General features: G+C 31.9%; 1 protein-coding gene across 50 annotated transcripts in view; it reads right to left on the bottom strand.

The window, feature by feature from the left end:
• LOC106869810 (dynein, cytoplasmic 1, intermediate chain 2a) overlaps positions 1 to 20,000 on the bottom strand; it is an 86,081-nt gene that overhangs the window by 31,490 nt on the left and 34,591 nt on the right. For 16 of the 50 annotated variants that reach the window (XM_014915671.3, XM_014915675.3, XM_014915680.3 and 13 more), the window contains one exon: positions 17,040 to 17,078. The exons of 14 other annotated variants lie outside the window; for them this stretch is intronic. In XM_014915671.3, the coding sequence (XP_014771157.1) occupies positions 17,040 to 17,078 (39 nt within the window). Of the gene's footprint in view, positions 1 to 7,294; positions 7,319 to 17,039; positions 17,079 to 20,000 lie in introns of all 50 variants that reach the window. 20 more of the 50 variants (XM_014915674.3, XM_052968937.2, XM_014915682.3 and 17 more) reach the window with 2 other exon arrangements.

The following is a 20,000-nucleotide window of genomic DNA, read 5'->3' as shown; positions in this document are numbered from 1 at the left end:
TGACTTGTGAGTTCAATAATAAACCTTCTGGATCACAGAGAAATAAATCTAGAAACACTGACGGTGCATCTACATTCAAGTCTTACATGTGCTATCCTGAATGGCTTCAATAAGATTGCTTCTAACCTGCAGTTGCCTTAGTGAATCAGACAAGTGAAAAGCTAAAGGTCAATTTATTGAAGGCAACTCTACAAAGGCAACAGCCCTTTCCTTCAAAAAGAAGGAGTTAATGTTTGGTATAGGGTTTAAAAGGTTAAAAATAAAGAATGGAAAGAAGCAAAATTTGATGTAGTTCAAATTATAGTGACAATCAGAATGTTATGAAAGATTAAGTCCATTGCAATAACGGATGAGTGGCAAAGAAGGGATATGGTACAACAATGGATCAAAGATTGAACATTTTCAATGGGGAGAAACATATTGCTTAGATTTCTCATTACAGGAAGCAAAAGTCTATGCTAAATCTATTTAAGCAATATAGTCTGTTGTTACTCAAGACTGAACAATTTCTTGGTAAGCTTACAAGGATGGGGGTGGTTCACAGAAGTGTTTCTGACATCTTTTTGTGATAGCAGATTCTTTAAATTGCAAGCTGATCACAAGAACAATCATCAGGTTGTAGTCCTTGTCCCCAGGCAAGACAATCACTTGCCTTTTGATGTTACTAAAACCCACTCTATTGACAGATTCCCTTTGGTCCTCTTTCTGAATGTCTAGTAAGAAATGGAAAGAATGTTGAATTTGAAAGGAGAGGCCATACAATTTCATATTAAAAACAGAATATAAAGTAAGACAGAACTGAAAGGATACATGTACTGTTCAATGAGTGACCTTAGATTCCTCAACTGGAGTATGTAAGAAAAACTATATTGAAGTTTAGTCAAGTCATTCATGAACTCACAGGTCAACAGAACTGGGGGTTTCACTATATAGTATTTGTAGTTTAAGTAGAAAGACTGATCTGACTGGAGCTAGTTTGCCAAGCAATAAGTAACTTTTCTTGGCTCTCTGATGGCAAACAGCACCGACAGGGATGTGAGGCTTGTAGGTAAAGAAAAAAAATGATTTTCAAAGAGAAACATATCAAAATACCAGATCTAGATGTCCAATAAGTTGTCTTTGGAGACAACCATAAGCATTATTGACAATAATTTAATTTCCTTACATGATTGTAATCTATTTAAAATAAAATGAATGAATACAAAAAATATGCTTCACCACATAGAGAAAATAACTCATTTGAAAAGTTCAACATGCTAAACTGTGCCAGGTGAGCAGCAGGTACACACATAAGATTTTATATATATATTTATATATATATATATATATATATATGGGGATTTACAAATGGTAAGGAATAAAGGAAATACAAATTCAGTGAAGATACCATTATCAACTAAAGCAAGTTTAAGGAAATTCAAACTTGGAATTTAATTACAAAAATGTGCCTGTTGTTTGTGTGTGCATGTGTGTAGAAGGTTGAAAAGGAACACACAAGTTGATATATATGGGGAAAAAAGTCAAGGTAGAAATTGCTAAAATAATTTTATAAAAAACATTTCAGTACCATTTAACATCCTACTATTATCATGGCACTCCCGCATTCTTCTTCTCCTCCTCCTCTTCCTTCTTCTCTGCCAAGAATTCACAACAACCTCGAACCCACAAGAGTAAACAAGAGAGATAGAGACAGGCAGAAACAAGGAAAATGCCCCTTGTGTTTGAATACTATGCAAATATTCTTTTAAAAAGACTTTTCTTATAATTTTTCCAAAATTTAATTGTTTTCCATACTTACAGTTGAAAAAGTCTCAATGACTGAAACCGGTACTGAAATGTTTTTTCATAAAATTATTTTAGCATTTTTTACTTTGACTTTTTTTCCATATATATATATATATATATATATATATATATATGCACACACAAATTTACATTTGTACACACAATGATGATGATTGCTGGTGTCTATGCAGAAGGTGTTTTTTTTTAGTTATGAGAGGGCATGTACATACTTCCTTATTGGTACTCATTTTGTCAACTGAAGGATGAAAAGGTCGGATCAACTCTAGTAGTAAAGCCCTAAGCTAGATATTTAACACTACTTGAGTGGTCAATAATTTTAACCAACTTTTAATGTGCTGATGAGGTTAGTTATTGAAATGAAGTGGCCTTTCTGTAGTTAAACCAGCTGTCACATTGTGACAAACCTTATTAATTTCCCACAACCTAGAAGGACTCTTCACTTCCCTTAAGCAATTTTTTTTCTGGCTCCTAAGAGCTGAAACAGCCATGAACCTTATTCATGTGTCAAAGAGACAAGTAAGAAAGAGTAAGGAGGCTCAAAACAGAGGCTGATACTGTTGGAAATGGAGATGATAAGAAGACTTGTAAAGGTTACATATTTATAGAACAGAGAAAATGTGACTGACAAATTCATGCTATACTTAATGGAATTAGCAGCACCAATTAATAGATTTACTTCAAATAAGGACTGAAACTACATAGCTGGTGCAGGTGGTTTCTATGAGGCTGTCTTTTGTTCTCTGCAGTGGGATTGCTTCTTAAGTTAATAACATGCACCAAAGTAAACTCAATGGGATTTGAACTTGGAATCAGGTTAAACACTGTATTGAGTCCATCACTCTACTGTCCAAATTATCTTCACTAACAATATATTTATGAGAAATAACTTATTCGAAACAACATGCCATTTCCTCTCTTCTGTATAACGTTACATTTTCATGTCTGTGTAAATAAAGTAAGATTTTAAAAGAATGATATGAGGTACAAGACCAGCAAATTTGTGGGAAGCATGCACCATTGACCCCAGTATTTGAATGGTACTCCCATTTCATTGGCTCTCAGAAGGATAAAAGGCCAAACTTGAATTCAGAACCTTAAGAGTCAAAACTAATTCTGCAAAGCATTTTTTTTGACACTAATGATTATGCTAATCCTACACATTAACAATAATGACAATAAATACAATGATTCATTCTGAAGAGAGGAGATACATCCGCTAGTATTTTATCTACCCAAGAATGATGAAAAGGATGCATAAATAATTGACTGTAGAACTCTGGGGTATTAAACTAGATATTGTGAACTAAAATATCCACTGAAATGATGATGATGATGATTTACTACATCTACACAAGGAGGAGGGTGAGTATATGCAATCAATGAAGTTGAATTCAATATATGACTTGTACTTTGCCAACCTTAGAAGAATGAAAGGCAAATTTGACCCTATCAATATAAGAATTCCACATGCAGACAGTAGGAATGAAATATCATATTTAATGCTCTGCTTCACTATTTTTGATACTTCATCACCATTATTATTATTGATTAATGAAATTTTATTCCCAAAGTTATTTCAGTAGATTCTCTTATATATCTTTTCCTATCTGATAGTTTAAATTTTTTAAATGTGGCTTTTTAAAGATCATTAATTTTTAATTGCAAAACAAAAATATTGAAATGAAAATATAAAATTTTACAACTTAAAAAGTTACTCTATGTCCAGAAAAAATGTTTTAGTAAATGTCACAGAAAGAATATTTTGCAGTAAAAAAAAAAATATGTGAAAAAAATAAAAATCAGTGAATCAAAATTCAAAGATATACAACATATACAGGAGTAAAATGTAAACTTATATGTTAAGATAACACCCAACTGCTAAAACAAACTGATTTCTAACTTTTTGTTACTTTTTATCAATATGTAAACAAGAAGAAAACATCTAAGGGACCCAGCAATGTATAACAAACAAAATCTTTGGTGAATCTTGTAAATAGTCACTGCCTGTGATGGGAAAAAGTCACAACTATTGCAACATATGGAACTGTATCTGATAAATGGTAACCTATTTCGCATCTAGTTTCAAATCTTCAACAGTTTATCAAGCAAAACAAGATATTATCCTCTCCAGGTACCTTAACTACCAGCTTATTTTCCTTTAAAAGTAACTCACCAACAGTCTTGAATCAATATTCAGATATGATAGTAAAATTATATTCAAGTCAAGTGAATAGAGTTGTAGCGAGGTAGCCTGAGAGGAATCAATAGACATGTTGCTAACTAATTGTAAATAGCATAAAGGTAATGAAAGATTCAAAGAACAAAGGAACATTTATACAACACTGGGTGCAGTATGGCTCAATGATTAAGACATTCATAGACAACTGTAATTATTAACCCATACTTAGTGACTGAAATCGGGTAGATGAAAACTGTGAAGAATCTTGCTGAGTGCATTGTACCTGAAATTTAAAAGGTACAGCCTAGCATACCATATCGCAATGATGCTACTCTACAATGCTCAGTTATTTTCATTAATTCAGGAATGGATAATTTGGTCAGCAGAAAAACTGCATCCTCACTGAATGACAGCAACATCCCATCATTATACATACATACATATATATGAAAGAACAGTGACCACTGTAATCGACTCTCGAAGAAATTAAGTCAAAATTACAGGACAGCTGCTGAATGTGATGTTTGAATATACTGAGTTAGACTATCATCAGAGAACATGAATCGCATCCTTTTATCTTGAGAAAAACCCTTTATCATACTATTTGCAGTTTGAAAATGTTATATTCATCATTACACATTGATAGTTTCACCTCATCCTGGTATATAACACTTATTTTGGAATTACGAAGGGAAGGAAGGAATATCTTTCCTAACAACACTAGTACAAGAAACTAAGCCTTCTCAATCAATAACAAAAACCAGAGAGTAAACTGCATTTCCAAAGAGTTTCTAACCAAATCAATGCTCTACTATATGTATCTAGCAACATACACACAGAATATACTTTCTCTGAAAGATTTGTGAATAAATTTTCTGAGAAACAGATTACTAAAATCATTGATCATTGATTAATTTCAATTTGGCTACTCTGTATTTTCACCCCTCTAGAGACTCTGCATGTATCATACACTACAGAAGTTTAGACATTTGCATGTGTTCTTGGAGCATGGAAATTATACAACTTAACAATCCACCATGCAGCTTAATGGACTGACCTAAAGAACGTTATGGGCCTTTTCCAAGGATATATGTGGAAAGATCACAAACCATGGCCAAGTTACAAATGAAGAGATTTCCAAACGAAACTAAACTGAAATTTTTTTCTGTTTGTTTTTTTTTTAATAAAACCTATTCTGATAGGGAACAGATGTGTACTTCACAAGGGACAGGTTTATGTACTGCCACCCCACCAATATTATATATAAATATATATATATATATATATATACACACATATCCCTCCTGTATTGATAAGCAAAAATGATTTTAAAACGATAACTTGGTTCTGAGTGCTGTCAAATGGGTGCTTTAATGATGTGGAATAAGAATATTCACAAAAACTGTACAATTTCCTGGCATTATATATGAAACGATAGTTTCATAGCAATACTTAATATTCATGCAGTTCATGGTGATGTTGAATTATATTATAAAACTATTTGGATTCCTGGCTAAGTGTAATAATGAAATTTATAAGACTGCACAGTTTCATGGTAGTAATCAAATACAGCTCTATGGCAATATGCAATAATATTTGTGAACCTGAATAAGTTCAATGAAGCACACTCTTAAGAAAAACTCAAATTTGATATCTTTCATAAAATAAACCTTAAAGTTGCTTCTTTTTTCTTTATCTTTCCTCGCTGTTGTCAACAAGGCTGTTATTATATAAAGAATAATAACAACATTGGCAAAAATAAACAAACAAAAGAACAAAGAAAATAAAACAAGAAAGAGGGGATAGTGAACTTAAATTTTACAATAATTACCAAATTAATGAATGGAAAAACCAAAAAAAAAAAAAAAACTGAATATATATACTGATGGCATTTTTCTCTCTCTCTAAAAACTTCCAAAGATGTAATTTATTATAAAACATTGAACAATATCTTACAGGTAGAATTTCAAAAATATTTTATTGAAAAAAAAAAAAAAAAAAAAAAAGGAGAATATCCAGAACTGTTGAGTTAGCTGAAATTAAAACAATTCTAAAATATGCAAAAATTAATTTATACATCAAAAATTGACAGTCTACCCTTAGTTTCACTCATGACTATTCACAAGTGGGAAGAAGAAAAAGAGACCTGCAAGTTTATAAAGGTTACATGAATGTAACACGTGTTACAAAGAGTTGAGTCTTTAGCATAATTGTAAACTAAATTTCATGAAAAGGCAAAACTCAGAACAGACTGTCAACTTTCAATATAATAAACATATCTATCCACTCTACCCAACAGATTGAGCTCCATATCAGATAATGTTAGTACTAAGTAAAATATATTTCTATATATACTTCAAAACTCTTACACACACTCACGTGTGTGTGTGTGTGTGTGTGTGTGTGTGTGTGTGTGTGTGTGTGTGTGTGTGTGTGTGTGTGTGTGTGTGTGTGTGTGTGTGTGTGTGTATATATATATATATATATATGGAGTATAAATACACATATGGGAAATGAAACTGTATAAAAAGGTAATAATATTTGAGAGTTCAAAGATTGAGCTAGCACTACTCTAAAACCACATTTCAGCTGTTCAGCAACACATCACAACCAACAAAAATACAAGAAAAAAAAATAAAACCACGTAGTGAATATATGTGTTAGCATGTGTATGCATGTTTAGGTGTGTGTGTGTACATATATATATATATATATATATATATATATATGCATGTATATATATGTATGTGCGTGTGTGTGTATGTATATATATATATACACACACACACACACACACACACACACACACACACACATATATATATATATATATATATATATATATAAATAAAACAAACACACATGCATACCCACATACAATCATTTGCACAAAACAAAACTTGTTCAAAGAAACATAAAAAAGGAGATGGGAATCATTCCATATTGGTGGATTTTACCAGAGGATAAGGCACAATGGAGACACAATTTACAGAAAAATTACCCATAACAAACTAGGAATTACCATGGAAACGTATATACATATAGAAAGAAAGACAGAAAGAGAGAAAGAAAGAAAGAGAGAGAGAGAGAGATGTATGTCACTGACAACATCTGGAAGGTGCGTTTATTTGGGCAGTTTTGCAGGCGCTAATTATGATCAACGTCTAGGTTGGCAGTGATGATAAAAAATAAAGAACATATGTAGAGGGAGGGGTTGTTGTTGTTATTGTTGTTATTGTTTTTAAGATGAGGCATGCTCAACAAGCAGGAGGAACGAAGAATTCATCCCTAGGCCAGAAATTCACTTACCGTAATAATCCCATGGTCCCCGAGCTTCAATGTCAGCAAAGTAAAATGATAGACAAAATCAAAAACAAATGCCACATAAGAAACTAAGTTGATAAGCTTTTGGTTTAATATTTTTGCTTTTATAGATATTTCCATATCTTTTTTTTAATTCATCTCTAATGAATAAGAGTTTAATTTAATTAAATAAATATAAAGCTTAGAAATTCTCCTAGAACTAAACCCAGTCAACTGTCTTCTTTAAATATATAATATATGTTAAAATAAATAATAATAATAATTCCACCAGAGATGAGAGCATCCCATCAACAGCCATAAACTAGCTTTCATCATGATTTCAGTACTTTTTAGCAGTGTCACTCCCAACAGGGGTGCCTTGTATCCTGAGGCTGCATGGAGAACATCCACAAGATTCATAAAATATGGCTTGTGTGTATATGTGTGTGTGTGCATATGCTTGAAATGAGTTACTATATACGAGATAAGAACACTTAATACTGCTTTGGTAGAGTTTAATTTAACAATCAAAAGCTATGATTCAAATACTTCAGACAGTTACAATTTATTTCATGTAATTACACTATAATTCAGAGTTCTAGGGCATCATTATGCAGTATAATATAACTATAAAAAACAAATTTTAATGATCCTAGATATTTTAATCCTAGCTTTTGATCATAACTTCATACTACTATAAAAATTAGCTTAATTTTCTTATCTTTTGTCATATTTTTGCAGTATCATATCTATACTTCTTGAGTTTTCCATATGTACCTTCTTCAGCTATAGACACATGTGATTTCAGACTATATCTGAAGAATGAGATTGGTAAGAAAGATAAGGAAACAATAGATGAACAAACACAGGTGCTTCCAGAAGATCGAAAAATGTTACATCAAGATTTTTTCTAATGTTTGAGTTGTTCATTTGTACTTATTTATTTTGGCCAGTCATGCAGCATGAAACAGAGATGCATTATGGGTATCTGCAGGCAAGAGCATATGTAAAGGAATTCATTTTTGTAGTTGAATACCTTCACAACCATTCCAAGTTTGTTAAGAATATATAATTACTCATCAAATTGTTATATTCAAAGCACTGTAATCTCCTGGTTATTTTCAATTATATACTAATTATTATCCATTATTTTGTCTTTTTTTTCTTGTTGACTTATATCAATTTGAATTTATCTTTTACTTTTGTGAATTTTCACATATTACCTTTTTTAAATGAATGATATTTTTTATATTCTTTCATAAAACCATTTTCATTTTGTTATAAAACTGATTAAAATTTTAAATTAAAGCATAAAGTTTAGAATTTCAAATAATAATAATAATGTTTTCTAATAATAAATCATAATTAGCCAATTAAAAACAAATAAAATCCAAGCCCACAAATTTAAATTTTCATTACTTATTTAAATACTTTGAATAAAAAAATTAAAGGAAAGCAAAATATAGAATATACAATAAGCAAAATGATAAACAAAGCTATATGATTTGTACAATATGGACACACACAATATATATATATATATGTATATATATATATATTATATCTAAAGCACAAACACACAAATATATAAACATCTAGATTAGCATGAAAGGTGTGAAGATATGAATGACAAATGCAGATCAAATAGGAAACAATAATCAAATAAGAAAAGTATAATTAAGATATTAATATCATTATGTCCAACCATGTCATTAATTTTTTGTTCTCATTGGTATTGTATTTTTTACCTTTCCAATCAGCAACAAAACTAATACACCCAGACTCAAACCATTTTCAGAAAAACATCTTAACTACAAAATGAAATATTATAATAATAATAATAATAATAATAATAATGAAGATGATGATGATGATGATGAATAACAGTAATAAATGATAATAATAATAATAATAATAATAATAATAATAATAATAATGGGTTCAAATTTTGCCACAAGGGAACTAATCTGGGGGAGGGGATGAGTCGATTACATCGACCCCAGTGTTCGACTAGTACTTATTTTATCAACCCTGAAAGGACGAAAGGTAAAGTCGACCTCAGCAGTATTTGAATTCAGAACGTAGCAACGGGCAAAATACTGCTAAGCATTTCATAATAATAATAATAATAATAATAATAATAATAATAATATTAATAATAATAATAATAATATTAATAATAATAATAATAATAATATTAATAATAATAATAATGATAATGAACAATGAGGAATAATAGTTTTAAATTTTGACACAAAGCCAACAATTTTGGGGGAGAGGGTTAGTCAACAGCATCAACCCCAGTACTTTGCTGGTACCTTATTTTAATGACCTTAAAAGGACAAAAGACAAATTTGACCTCAGTGGGATTTGAAATCAGAACATGGATTAAATGCAGTAAGGCACTTTACCCAACATTCAAGTGATTCTGCCAATCTACTACTCTTAAAATAATAATAATGTATTAGTCATGTGCACTAAATATTAATCATTCAGCACTATTATATTCATTTACTAACATCACATATTTTCCTTGTAACTCTGTCACGTATTCATTTTCTCTACAAGGTGTACCGGAGTTCCTTCAGGGACCACTCATAATATACTGTTTTTTTTTTTAATCATTATCATTTTTTGTTATTTTAAATAGAGCACCAATAATTTTGTCAAAAGTTAAGAATGGTCTGGTGTTCTCAGGATCTGGCTGCAGGCATGGCTTCCTATTACTGGTAGATCAGTGATATAATGATGGTAATTACAATAGCTTCTCTCCTTGGCACAAGACCACATAACTATAGAAAAGGAGTGTTGTCTTCAGATCAATTCCAGAGTGATAAACTGACAAAGTCCATGCAAGCAGAACTTCAATTTGTTTCATATTTAAGCTTGAAGTATGGGGTTATTTCATTGAAGAAGAAATGATAACTGGTAACTTGAGACATTCATGCCTTTCACAAACAATACAAGTGATAGCAAGAATTGAAACTACGTCAATAGGTTCGTTCACTTCTTTATGATGGCAAGCAGAAATGTAAAGAAATTATTTTTTATATTTTTCCCATTATTAAACAACAATAAATTGTTATTAGGCATTCCAAATCAGTTTTTTTTAAAGGGAGGACACAGCTTACTAGAATATTTCATCAACAGTTGAAGAATGAAAGATATAGTTGTCTGATGGTTCCGAACTCAGAACAATAAAGCTTAAAATATCACAAAATGACCATTCCATTCTGCCTCACCACCATTTCCATTAAATTCACAAACCTAATTAAAAACACTTAACATCATATCTTTTTCAAGCATCTACATCTGAGATGCATTTTACCATGCCATACTAGAAATTTCTGACTCCCACCCATTAATTCTGGTAGGTCCTTGATTTTGTGTGTACGTTTCTGATAACAACATCAATGTGGTTGAGTTGTCTTAGTCATCTATTAGAGTGCAGAAGTTCCCAAAAAACAACATCCAATTTGACCTGACGTTTTCACTTTGTGAAAAGGCAGAGTAGAACTGATTCTATAGACCAATAGTGATTTTATTATTTCCATCAGGGTTTTAATTCAGAAAGATGGATGAAACTAAATATTTTAATGCCTAGTTCTACAATGTCTTGATAATGCCAGGGACAAAAATCAAATAAGCTGTCATAATAGGTTATGTAATACCTGATGTCTAACCAACCTGAAAAACTGTCAGTGGTCCTCAAAATAACTTCTGACATGTACCAAAGGCATAGCATGTATGAAATGACAGTATAATACTAAGGGCTAATATTCAATGTTAAAATACATTAAAATTTAACAAAAAACATTGACAAAGTAAATCATTGATGAACTGTGTAAAAAGAGTCAACAACAATAACATAATAATAATAATCTTTGTGTTTTCAAATTTTGGCACAAGGCCAGCAATTTCAGGAGTAGGGGTAAGTCAATTTCATCAACTTCAGTGCTCAACTGGTACTCATTTTATTAACCTCAAAAGGATGGAAGGTAAAGTTGACCTCAGCAGAATGTGAACTCAGAACGTAAAGATGGATGAAATGCCACTAAGCATTTTGCCCTAATAATTGTAGCATTGTAGTTCAGCTGTGAGAGAATCTAATAATGGTAGCTTTTACAAACTCATCTATTGAGTGCTAGTAATAAAATTATAAATTCAATAAGGAACTGATTTTTCTGTAATCAATTCCTCAGTTCCGTTGCCAGTACCGCCTGACTGGCCTCCGTAAGATTTTCGAGCGAGATCGTTGCCAGTGCCCCTGCACTGGCTTGTGCGGGTGGCACATAAAAGACACCATTTCGAGCGTGGCCGTTGCCAGTATCGCCTGACTGGCCTTCGTGCAGGTGACACATAAAAGCACCTACTACACTCTCTGAGTGGTTGGCGTTAGGAAGGGCATCCAGCTGTAGAAACTCTGCCAAATTTAGATTGGAGCCTGGTGTTGCCATCCGGTTTCACCAGTCCTCAGTCAAGTTGTCCAACCCATGCTAGCATGGAAAGTGGACGTTAAACGATGATGATGATGATGATGATGATATATCCGTGTGTGATATATATAATGAAATTTGTTTTGGCCAGGACTTAAATTTTACCTGATGGTTTATTCAAAACAAATTTTATAATAAATTTGACTTTACCTCCAACACAGCCTTTGTGTCAATAAATGTCTTTGTTATTCTTAAACTTGTTTCATAGATGACATTAAAGATGATGTGTATACAGATGATTGCCCTCACAGTATCATGTTCATTACGACCAAATTAATTTACTCTATGACCATCTTTGTGAAACAACTTTCAGAAAAACAAAGAATGTTTGAATATCATTATTATAGCTATATTTAAGTGAGAAGGGGGCAAATAACACTGAACCTTATAAAATCTAAAAGTTCAGTTGAATAAACAATATAACTGACCAGCAAATCAGCAGAAGCTACAGACAGAAATTGTTAGGAACATTGCAGAGAAGTTTCTTTTGTAAACAGAAATCTATATTCAATGTATAAATGTGGAGAGGATTTAGCTGCTGAGATGACTGCTACAGGTGAGTGCTGCTGATCAGTTAAGCAGCCCAAAGAGTGATTCAATCCTGGAGGAGATGGGAGCCAGATGTTCTATCTAACCTTGAGGACAAAGGTGAGATAGCATAAGCTGCAATATTTTAGCCATGTTATCAGAGTTCAGATCCTCTGTATCCACAGCCTTGAGACCAGGTAGACGAAAATGACTTATAGGCAATGAAGATGAAGGATTGACTGTATGGGAAACACCCTACCAAAAAGGATATAGCACCAGACAACAGTGTGTGGCAAAGAGAGATGATGGTGTCTAAAGTCCCTGATCCTTAGATATGAGGATGGGCATGTTCATTCATATGTTTGGATGCACGAAGACAAATCTGTGGATGTAAACTTGCTGAGGAGCCTACTCAGTTGAGAAAACACCTCCAGTGCTAGATGAGAAGAGAACCTTCAGATACAGAAGGAACAAGAACTAAATCATTTTTATCATTCAACAAAAGGCCATATTTGTGACAAGGAATGCTGACAATAAACTATTGTCTAATATAATACAGAATAAATGTGTAACTTTCCAAATACAAAATGTCAGATTTGTTATATTAGAGAATGAACCAATCCGAATATCATGTCGATATCAGGTTAAAAGTGAGTAAAATTATAATCATAGTTCAACAAAATACTTCCTTAACTCAAAGATAATAATTGGGAAACAGCAGTACGAGTGTCCAAAATATGACTATTATAAATATCTCTCAATAGATATATTTTGTAATGCAACACATGATTGAAGGCCTGCAGCAAATAGTAATCCATAGATTTTCCTAGTAACTGACATTGTGCAGGCACAGTGAATAATGGTGTTGTTTAGCCCTAGGTCAGCCCTGATTGAGGAAGTCTATGATCAAAGGCATTTCAGAACCGTGTGTGTGTTTGTGTTCAAGCAATGTGCATTTAGAACCACATTATATAGCCTTCAAAGAGTAATTCAAAGGGTCAGCCTTGTCAGACTGTGTCATGCTGAATATCCCCGAGAACTACGTTAAGGGTACACGTGTCTGTGGAGTGCTCAGCCACTTGCATGTTAATTTCACGAGCAGGCTGTTCCGTTGATCGGATCAACTGGAACCCTCGATGTTGTAAGTGACTGAGTGCCAACATATAGCCTTCATCCTATAAGACAGTAATGAAATTTGAGAAATTCAGCAGCTATTTCTAACAGATCAAGTGGTCCTACTAAGTATCCCACATTCTCTAGTAAAAGCTAAATGTAGGAACAACTAAATACATGGTGATGGTGTTAAGTGGCAGATACTGAAATAAGAAAAATAAAAGGACTTTCATGATAGGGTAGGGAGAAATAAATCCTTTGTATAATATATTCATGTCCACTCTGTAGCAAACTAAATTCAAAAGGTAAGAAAATAGTCACAAGAATCAACTTCAGAATTTAATTAGTTTTTAATTAACAGTGGCAGACTGGCAAAGTCAGACAACAAGATTCTAAACAGGATGTTGAGGACGCAAACCTCTTTTTTCCAAAACTTTCAAATAATGGTAATAATCCTTTTTACTATAGGACCAATAATAATGATTATAATAAAACCAATAATAGTAGTAATAATGATAGCTTTTTTTTTTTTTTTTTTAATGATATATAAAGAGTAATAATAATGGTTTTTGATTTCGGCACAAGGTCAGCAATTTTGAGGTAGGGTATTGCCTGATACAATTGACTTTAGTAGTAGACTGGTACTTAATTTTATTGATCCCAGAGGGATAAAAGCTTAGAATATAAAAATCATCATCTTGCTACTATAGGCACAAACCTGAAATTTTACGGGGAGGGAGATAGTTGATTGCATCAACCCCAGTGCTCAAAAGGTACTTATTTTTATCAACCCCAAAAGGATTAAAGCAAAGTCGACCCCACAGAATTTGAACTTAGAACATAAAGATGGATAAAATGCTTAGGGACATTTTGGCCAATATGCTAATGATTCTGCCAGCTAGCCATGTTCATAATAATAATTATAATAATAGTGGCATAAGGCCAGTGATTTCAGTATAGGGGTTAAGTTGATTACATTGGCTCCAGGGCTAAACTAGTACTTATTTTATCGACCCCAAAAGAATGAAAGGCAAAGTTGACCTCGGCAGAATTTGAACTCAGAATATAAAGATAAAGTGCTGCTAAGCATTTTGCTTGGTATCCTAACGATTCTGCCAGCTAATGATGACTAATAATGAGTTCTGAAAAAAATATTGATTTCATATACTGAAACAAAATGATAATTATTATTTCTAATTTTAAGGGTTTCTTTTGTCCTAATTTTGATTATTTTAAATTTAGGCACAAGGTGAGCAATTTTGAGGAGAGAGAATTAGTTGATTACATTGATCTCGGTAGTTAATTGGTACTTTTTTTAATCAACTCAATACGATGAAAGCAAAACTGATCTTGGTGAGATTTGAATTCAAAAGGTAAAAGGCCATAACCAAAATATTTGTCCAACACGCTAACAATTCTGCCAATCTACTGCTCAAACAATAATAATTTCTAGACGATATGAAGCTTCAGAGTTTCAGAGATGACAAAATGCTAAGTTCAGACATTCAAGCCTTCTCCTAATGTGTTGGTAATGCTAAAGAATTAGATCAGAGGGAGGACAACATGCCTCAGAATTAGTTCATCAAGAACTTAGCACCACAACAGATCTGTATGTTGTCTCTTTTCTTTCCTCGCATGTCCGATAAACTTACAAGTGAGTATGACCTGGTAACATGTGCCATGCTTTTGCTAATTGTTTTAGGTAACTATGTGATCACAGACACAGACACTCTCTTGACTCTCCTATTCTTGAATCCAGTATGAACATCAAGGCTGTGACAGAGGGGGAAAAAGAAACAGACATGACTGAAGCAATATGAAACGCCTTGTTCAAAGACACAACATGCCATACAGCCCAAGAATCAAATCTGCAACCTTACAACTATGAACCCAATAACTAACCATTAAACCATGTGCCTTTTCCTCTTTGTTACACCTCTTGGAAAGATTTATCTATCCATCTATTTCTCTCTGTCTCTCTCTCTATATATATATATATATATATATATATATATATATATATATATACACACACACACACACACACACACACACACACACACACACACACACACACACACACACACACACACACACACACACACACACACACACACATTCTTATATATATTCACAAAAGAAATTTAAGGCTATGGCTTAAATAAAACAAAATATACATCTGATTAATAATTAAATACATTACAGTTATACAAATGTTTAAGTACATCAGTCATACTGAAATACTTGCACAAAAGGTTTTTAATTATTAGTCACTCAGTACCAATGGTTCCCACTCCTAAGAAATGTTTGATTAATTTTTGCACCCACATAAAAGTTGGAAAACGAAAATGTACAATTTCTCTTTTTTACTCTTTAAACTGGACCACATATAGTATTGTGGGTGAACAAATTGAACTAAACAAAAAAAAGTTTTCATTCTGTGCACAAAATCCAAATGTAAATTGAGCAATTAAAACAAACTATTCACAGTAAAATTAATTACAATTGTGAACATAGAAAGGTTAAATGATTTTAAGTTCTTGGTATTATCAACACTTAAAATCATTTTTTAGAAGTTGGTTAATAATTTTATTCTAAAGTTATTATAATAAAGTATATACTTTGCCTCTTTATTTTACCCCACTCCCACCCTTCTGCAATTCTATCTTACACTCCTAGAGTAATGGGCACTCTTGATTGAGAACTCCTACCAAAAATGACAGCTAGTTGTGATGAAACAGAAGCATTTTTTTAATAAGGGTTTTGAGAGAGAATTCATAAAAACTAAAAAAAAAAAATTTTTTTTTTTAATAATCTCTGATTTGAAAATTTAACTTTTGAAACCACCCAAACTATATAACACAATTCATTCTCTTTTATACGATATAAAATTCCTTCAGTTCACGTTTTGTTTTGCTGAATAAAAAAAAAAAAAAAAAGTGACAGCTCAACAAGAAAAAAAATTATCAAAACAAAACATTAAACATACTATTATGAGGCTTAGGTATGCTGCAAAGTAGTTTTAAATATTAAATCAAAATAATATTTTCTGATAAATTCCTCTGTCAAAGCAACTGAAGAGAATGATACAATGACTGATGAGTAGTATATTTGTGTATAACAAACTTTGGAATGACATGTTTCAGTGATGATTGAATGAGAGAACAAAAACAAGATAACAGGTATTCATGCTGAAGAAGCGAATAGTTTCAGGACTGAGATCGGATGCAATGAAAGTCATGAAGCATAAAGTAGGTAAGTTATCATAGCAGCAAACATGTCAAGATCATTGCAAAAGTTGGACATGACACTAGAAAAAAATAATAGTTGTTGTTAATAATATTGAGTATACTAACTACTGGTATTTTAGAAATAAGTGAGTAATTAATTTATTAAGAGAGAATACTAGATCATGTACAGCATCACATCTGAATAAGAGAATCTAAAAAGAGGGGGAATTGGAGCATAAGAATTTCACTAGCTAATATATTAATTAGTGAAGGTGAAAAAGTGGAGTCGCCAGCGTAGTCAGTAAGATGAAAGGTGGATGGGACTGGGGGCAGTTATGTAAAAAGAAGTTGAAATCCCTGAAATCACATGTAACAGTCACTCACTGTCGTCGTTTTCAAGACGTGCATCCACTTGGGGAAAATCTGGAAAGCAGCAGCAAATTTAGGGGTTACATTGTTATTCGTAATAGTTAACCACAAACAGAAACAGAGTTTCAAGAAAATTGTTAAGAAAAATAACAAGTAAAACGGAAAGAGAGAAAAAATAATTTTCAATAAAAAGGTTTTGCTTCTTTTAAAACAGGAAAAACCTGGTTTATTTCTGCCATTTCTCTTTGATAATGTTCTTTTGGAGCAGGAAAACGTGATTGAAGATTGAAATCAAACACTAGTTATAAGCAATATCTACTTTTAATTAGAAAAAATTAAAATAAAATCACAACAAAAGTCCCAAAACATTAGAGACTAACTATCAATGAAATTGCATCTTAAACGCAGAGAACTTGACATCTTAAATTAGACTAAATTTTGTTTAATTTTTCATTGATAAAATACGGTAAAAACAGAGCTACCCCTAAAACTATACTGCCTTAAATAAATCACTTCATTGGCACCTTCACATATGTTGATTTTCTTAGATTAGCTGATAGAGAATTTTGGGAATTACATAAGAAATTAAAAATATTTTCGTATTGAAATAGAGAATTCACATTAAAGGATTATAAAAATCATTTTAACGCAGAGAAAATCAAATGATGTGAATTCCAAGACTAACACAAGAAAGCAATTCCTTATAAGAATCAGAGAACTTAGAACATCACATTACACTGAATAATAATAACAATGACATGAGACCACACACTCATTTCGAGGGAGGGTATAATCGATTAAAACAACCCCCAATATTCCACTGGTATTTATTTTATTGAGGATGAACGGCAAACATGTAAGATTTGAACTGAAAATGTAAAATGCCATACTGCAAGGAATTTTGTCTAACGATCTAATGATTCTGCTATCTATTGTGATAGTGGTTCTACTGTAGGCACAAAGCCAGAAATTGGGGGGGAGGGGTTTGTTGATTACATTGACCACAGTACTGACTAGCACTTAAGTGTATCAACCTCAGAAGAATGAAAAGCAAAACCAACTTTGCTAGAATTTTCATCTCAATACAATCCTACCAATCCACAGTCATGATGATGACAATGATGATGATCATCTGGCTTAGGTACAAAGCCAGAAATTTAGTGGAGAGGGTAACTTATTTAATCAAACACAGAATTGAACTGGCTGAGATCTGCTTGAAAACAGCAGGATAATTATTTAGATCTGCTTGAAAAAGCAAGATGGTCACTTAGATCTGCTTAAAAAAGCAGGCTAACTGCTTAGATCTGATTGAAATAAACTGACCAAAGTTTTTGAAAAAAATAAAACTATGTTGACTGATGAAAAAAATATTTTAACTGAAGTGAAATCCAAGATAAACTCAATAGAAATTGCCCAGTTCAATATCAAAGATAGAAAGGGTTATTAACTCATCTAAATACACTAGCTAAATAAATCAATGTTTTAATAAACTCATGTTCCAGTCTACAGATATGAAAGCTCAAAGCATGCTTTTAAAAAGACATTCAATGAAACAAACTATTTTCAAAATTATTCCCAAACACATTTTTTAACATGAAAAATGAAACCAGTAGAAAGAAAATGTTCATGAATCATATCACATTAAATGTGTTACTGGAATAAACCATTATTATAATAATATAAGGAGGAGATATTCCAGATGTCGATGAGTTCAAAAAAATTCAAACTGAATGGAGAGAAAAAAAACTGGAATGAAAACGTTTTGTCAATATTTTCTCTCTCTCTGTCTCTGCAATAACCATATACAATAATTTTGGAAATTGTATTTCCATGAAAGCATGGCTGTGTGGTTAAGATACTTATTTTGGAACCATATGTTTCAGGTTCAGTCACACTACTTGGCACCCTGAAAAAGTGTTTTCTACTATAGCTCCAGGCTAGCCAATGCCTTATGAGTGAATTTGGAAGATGGAGACTTTGTGGAAACACACGATATATGTGTGTATGTATATACATATCTATATGTGCATGTCCATGACCTTAATGCTTGACAACCAGTATTAGTTTACTACACCTCAGTAACTTAGTGGATCAGCATAAGGGACCAACAGAATAAGAACCAGACTTAAATAAGTACTGGGGTCAATTTGCTTGACTAAACCCCTCAAGGCAGTACCCCAGCATGGTCGCAATCCAATAACTGAAACAAGTAAAAGACAAAGGTAAAAATAAACTAAAACAATATTCCAAATATCCAAAAATTGTAACTTATTTCCAGGTAATATTCTATTGCTAGAGTAGATGACAGTAGTGGTAAAATGAACCATTCCAATTAGTTTAAAATACTCCAGGGAAAAATACTATAAAATAACATGTACATACATATATATATATATATATATATATATATATGTTCACATATTAACACACATACACACATATATTTTTGCACGCACACACAAAGTGATTTCCCTGCAATATAACCATATATTAAAATAAAAAATCTCTGGAGAGTGAGCTTTTCCAATACGAACCTCATTAGTTACAAAATGATGGAGTCAAAAATTAAAATAATCAAAAAGTAAAAGTAAAATAGAGAAATAAAAAATTGTAATTAAATAAAAAAAAAATCAATATTCTTAAAAAATATATATAATCAATCTAGGAGAGAATCCAAAAATAAATTTTTATTAATGCTGAAAGAAGAAATATATACACCTATATACATATTATATACATACATTCAACATATATATATATATATGTGCACACTCACTAGGAAGTTGGAAACATACACTCATGCTTACTTGCTTTTTCCAACACATGATTAACAATATTAAATCTGAAAAAATATTATATATATATATATATATATATATATATATATATATACACACACACCAACATACATACACACATACAACCACACATACTGTATATACTTGAATAAAATCCATCTTTTGTAAAAGTCATCAT

The sequence above is a fragment of the Octopus bimaculoides genome, chromosome 6 (assembly GCF_046866305.1).
Source record: "Octopus bimaculoides isolate indiv1 chromosome 6, ASM4686630v1, whole genome shotgun sequence".
NCBI lineage: Eukaryota > Metazoa > Mollusca > Cephalopoda > Octopoda > Octopodidae > Octopus > Octopus bimaculoides.
This window is presented reverse-complemented; position numbering and strand designations above follow the sequence as displayed.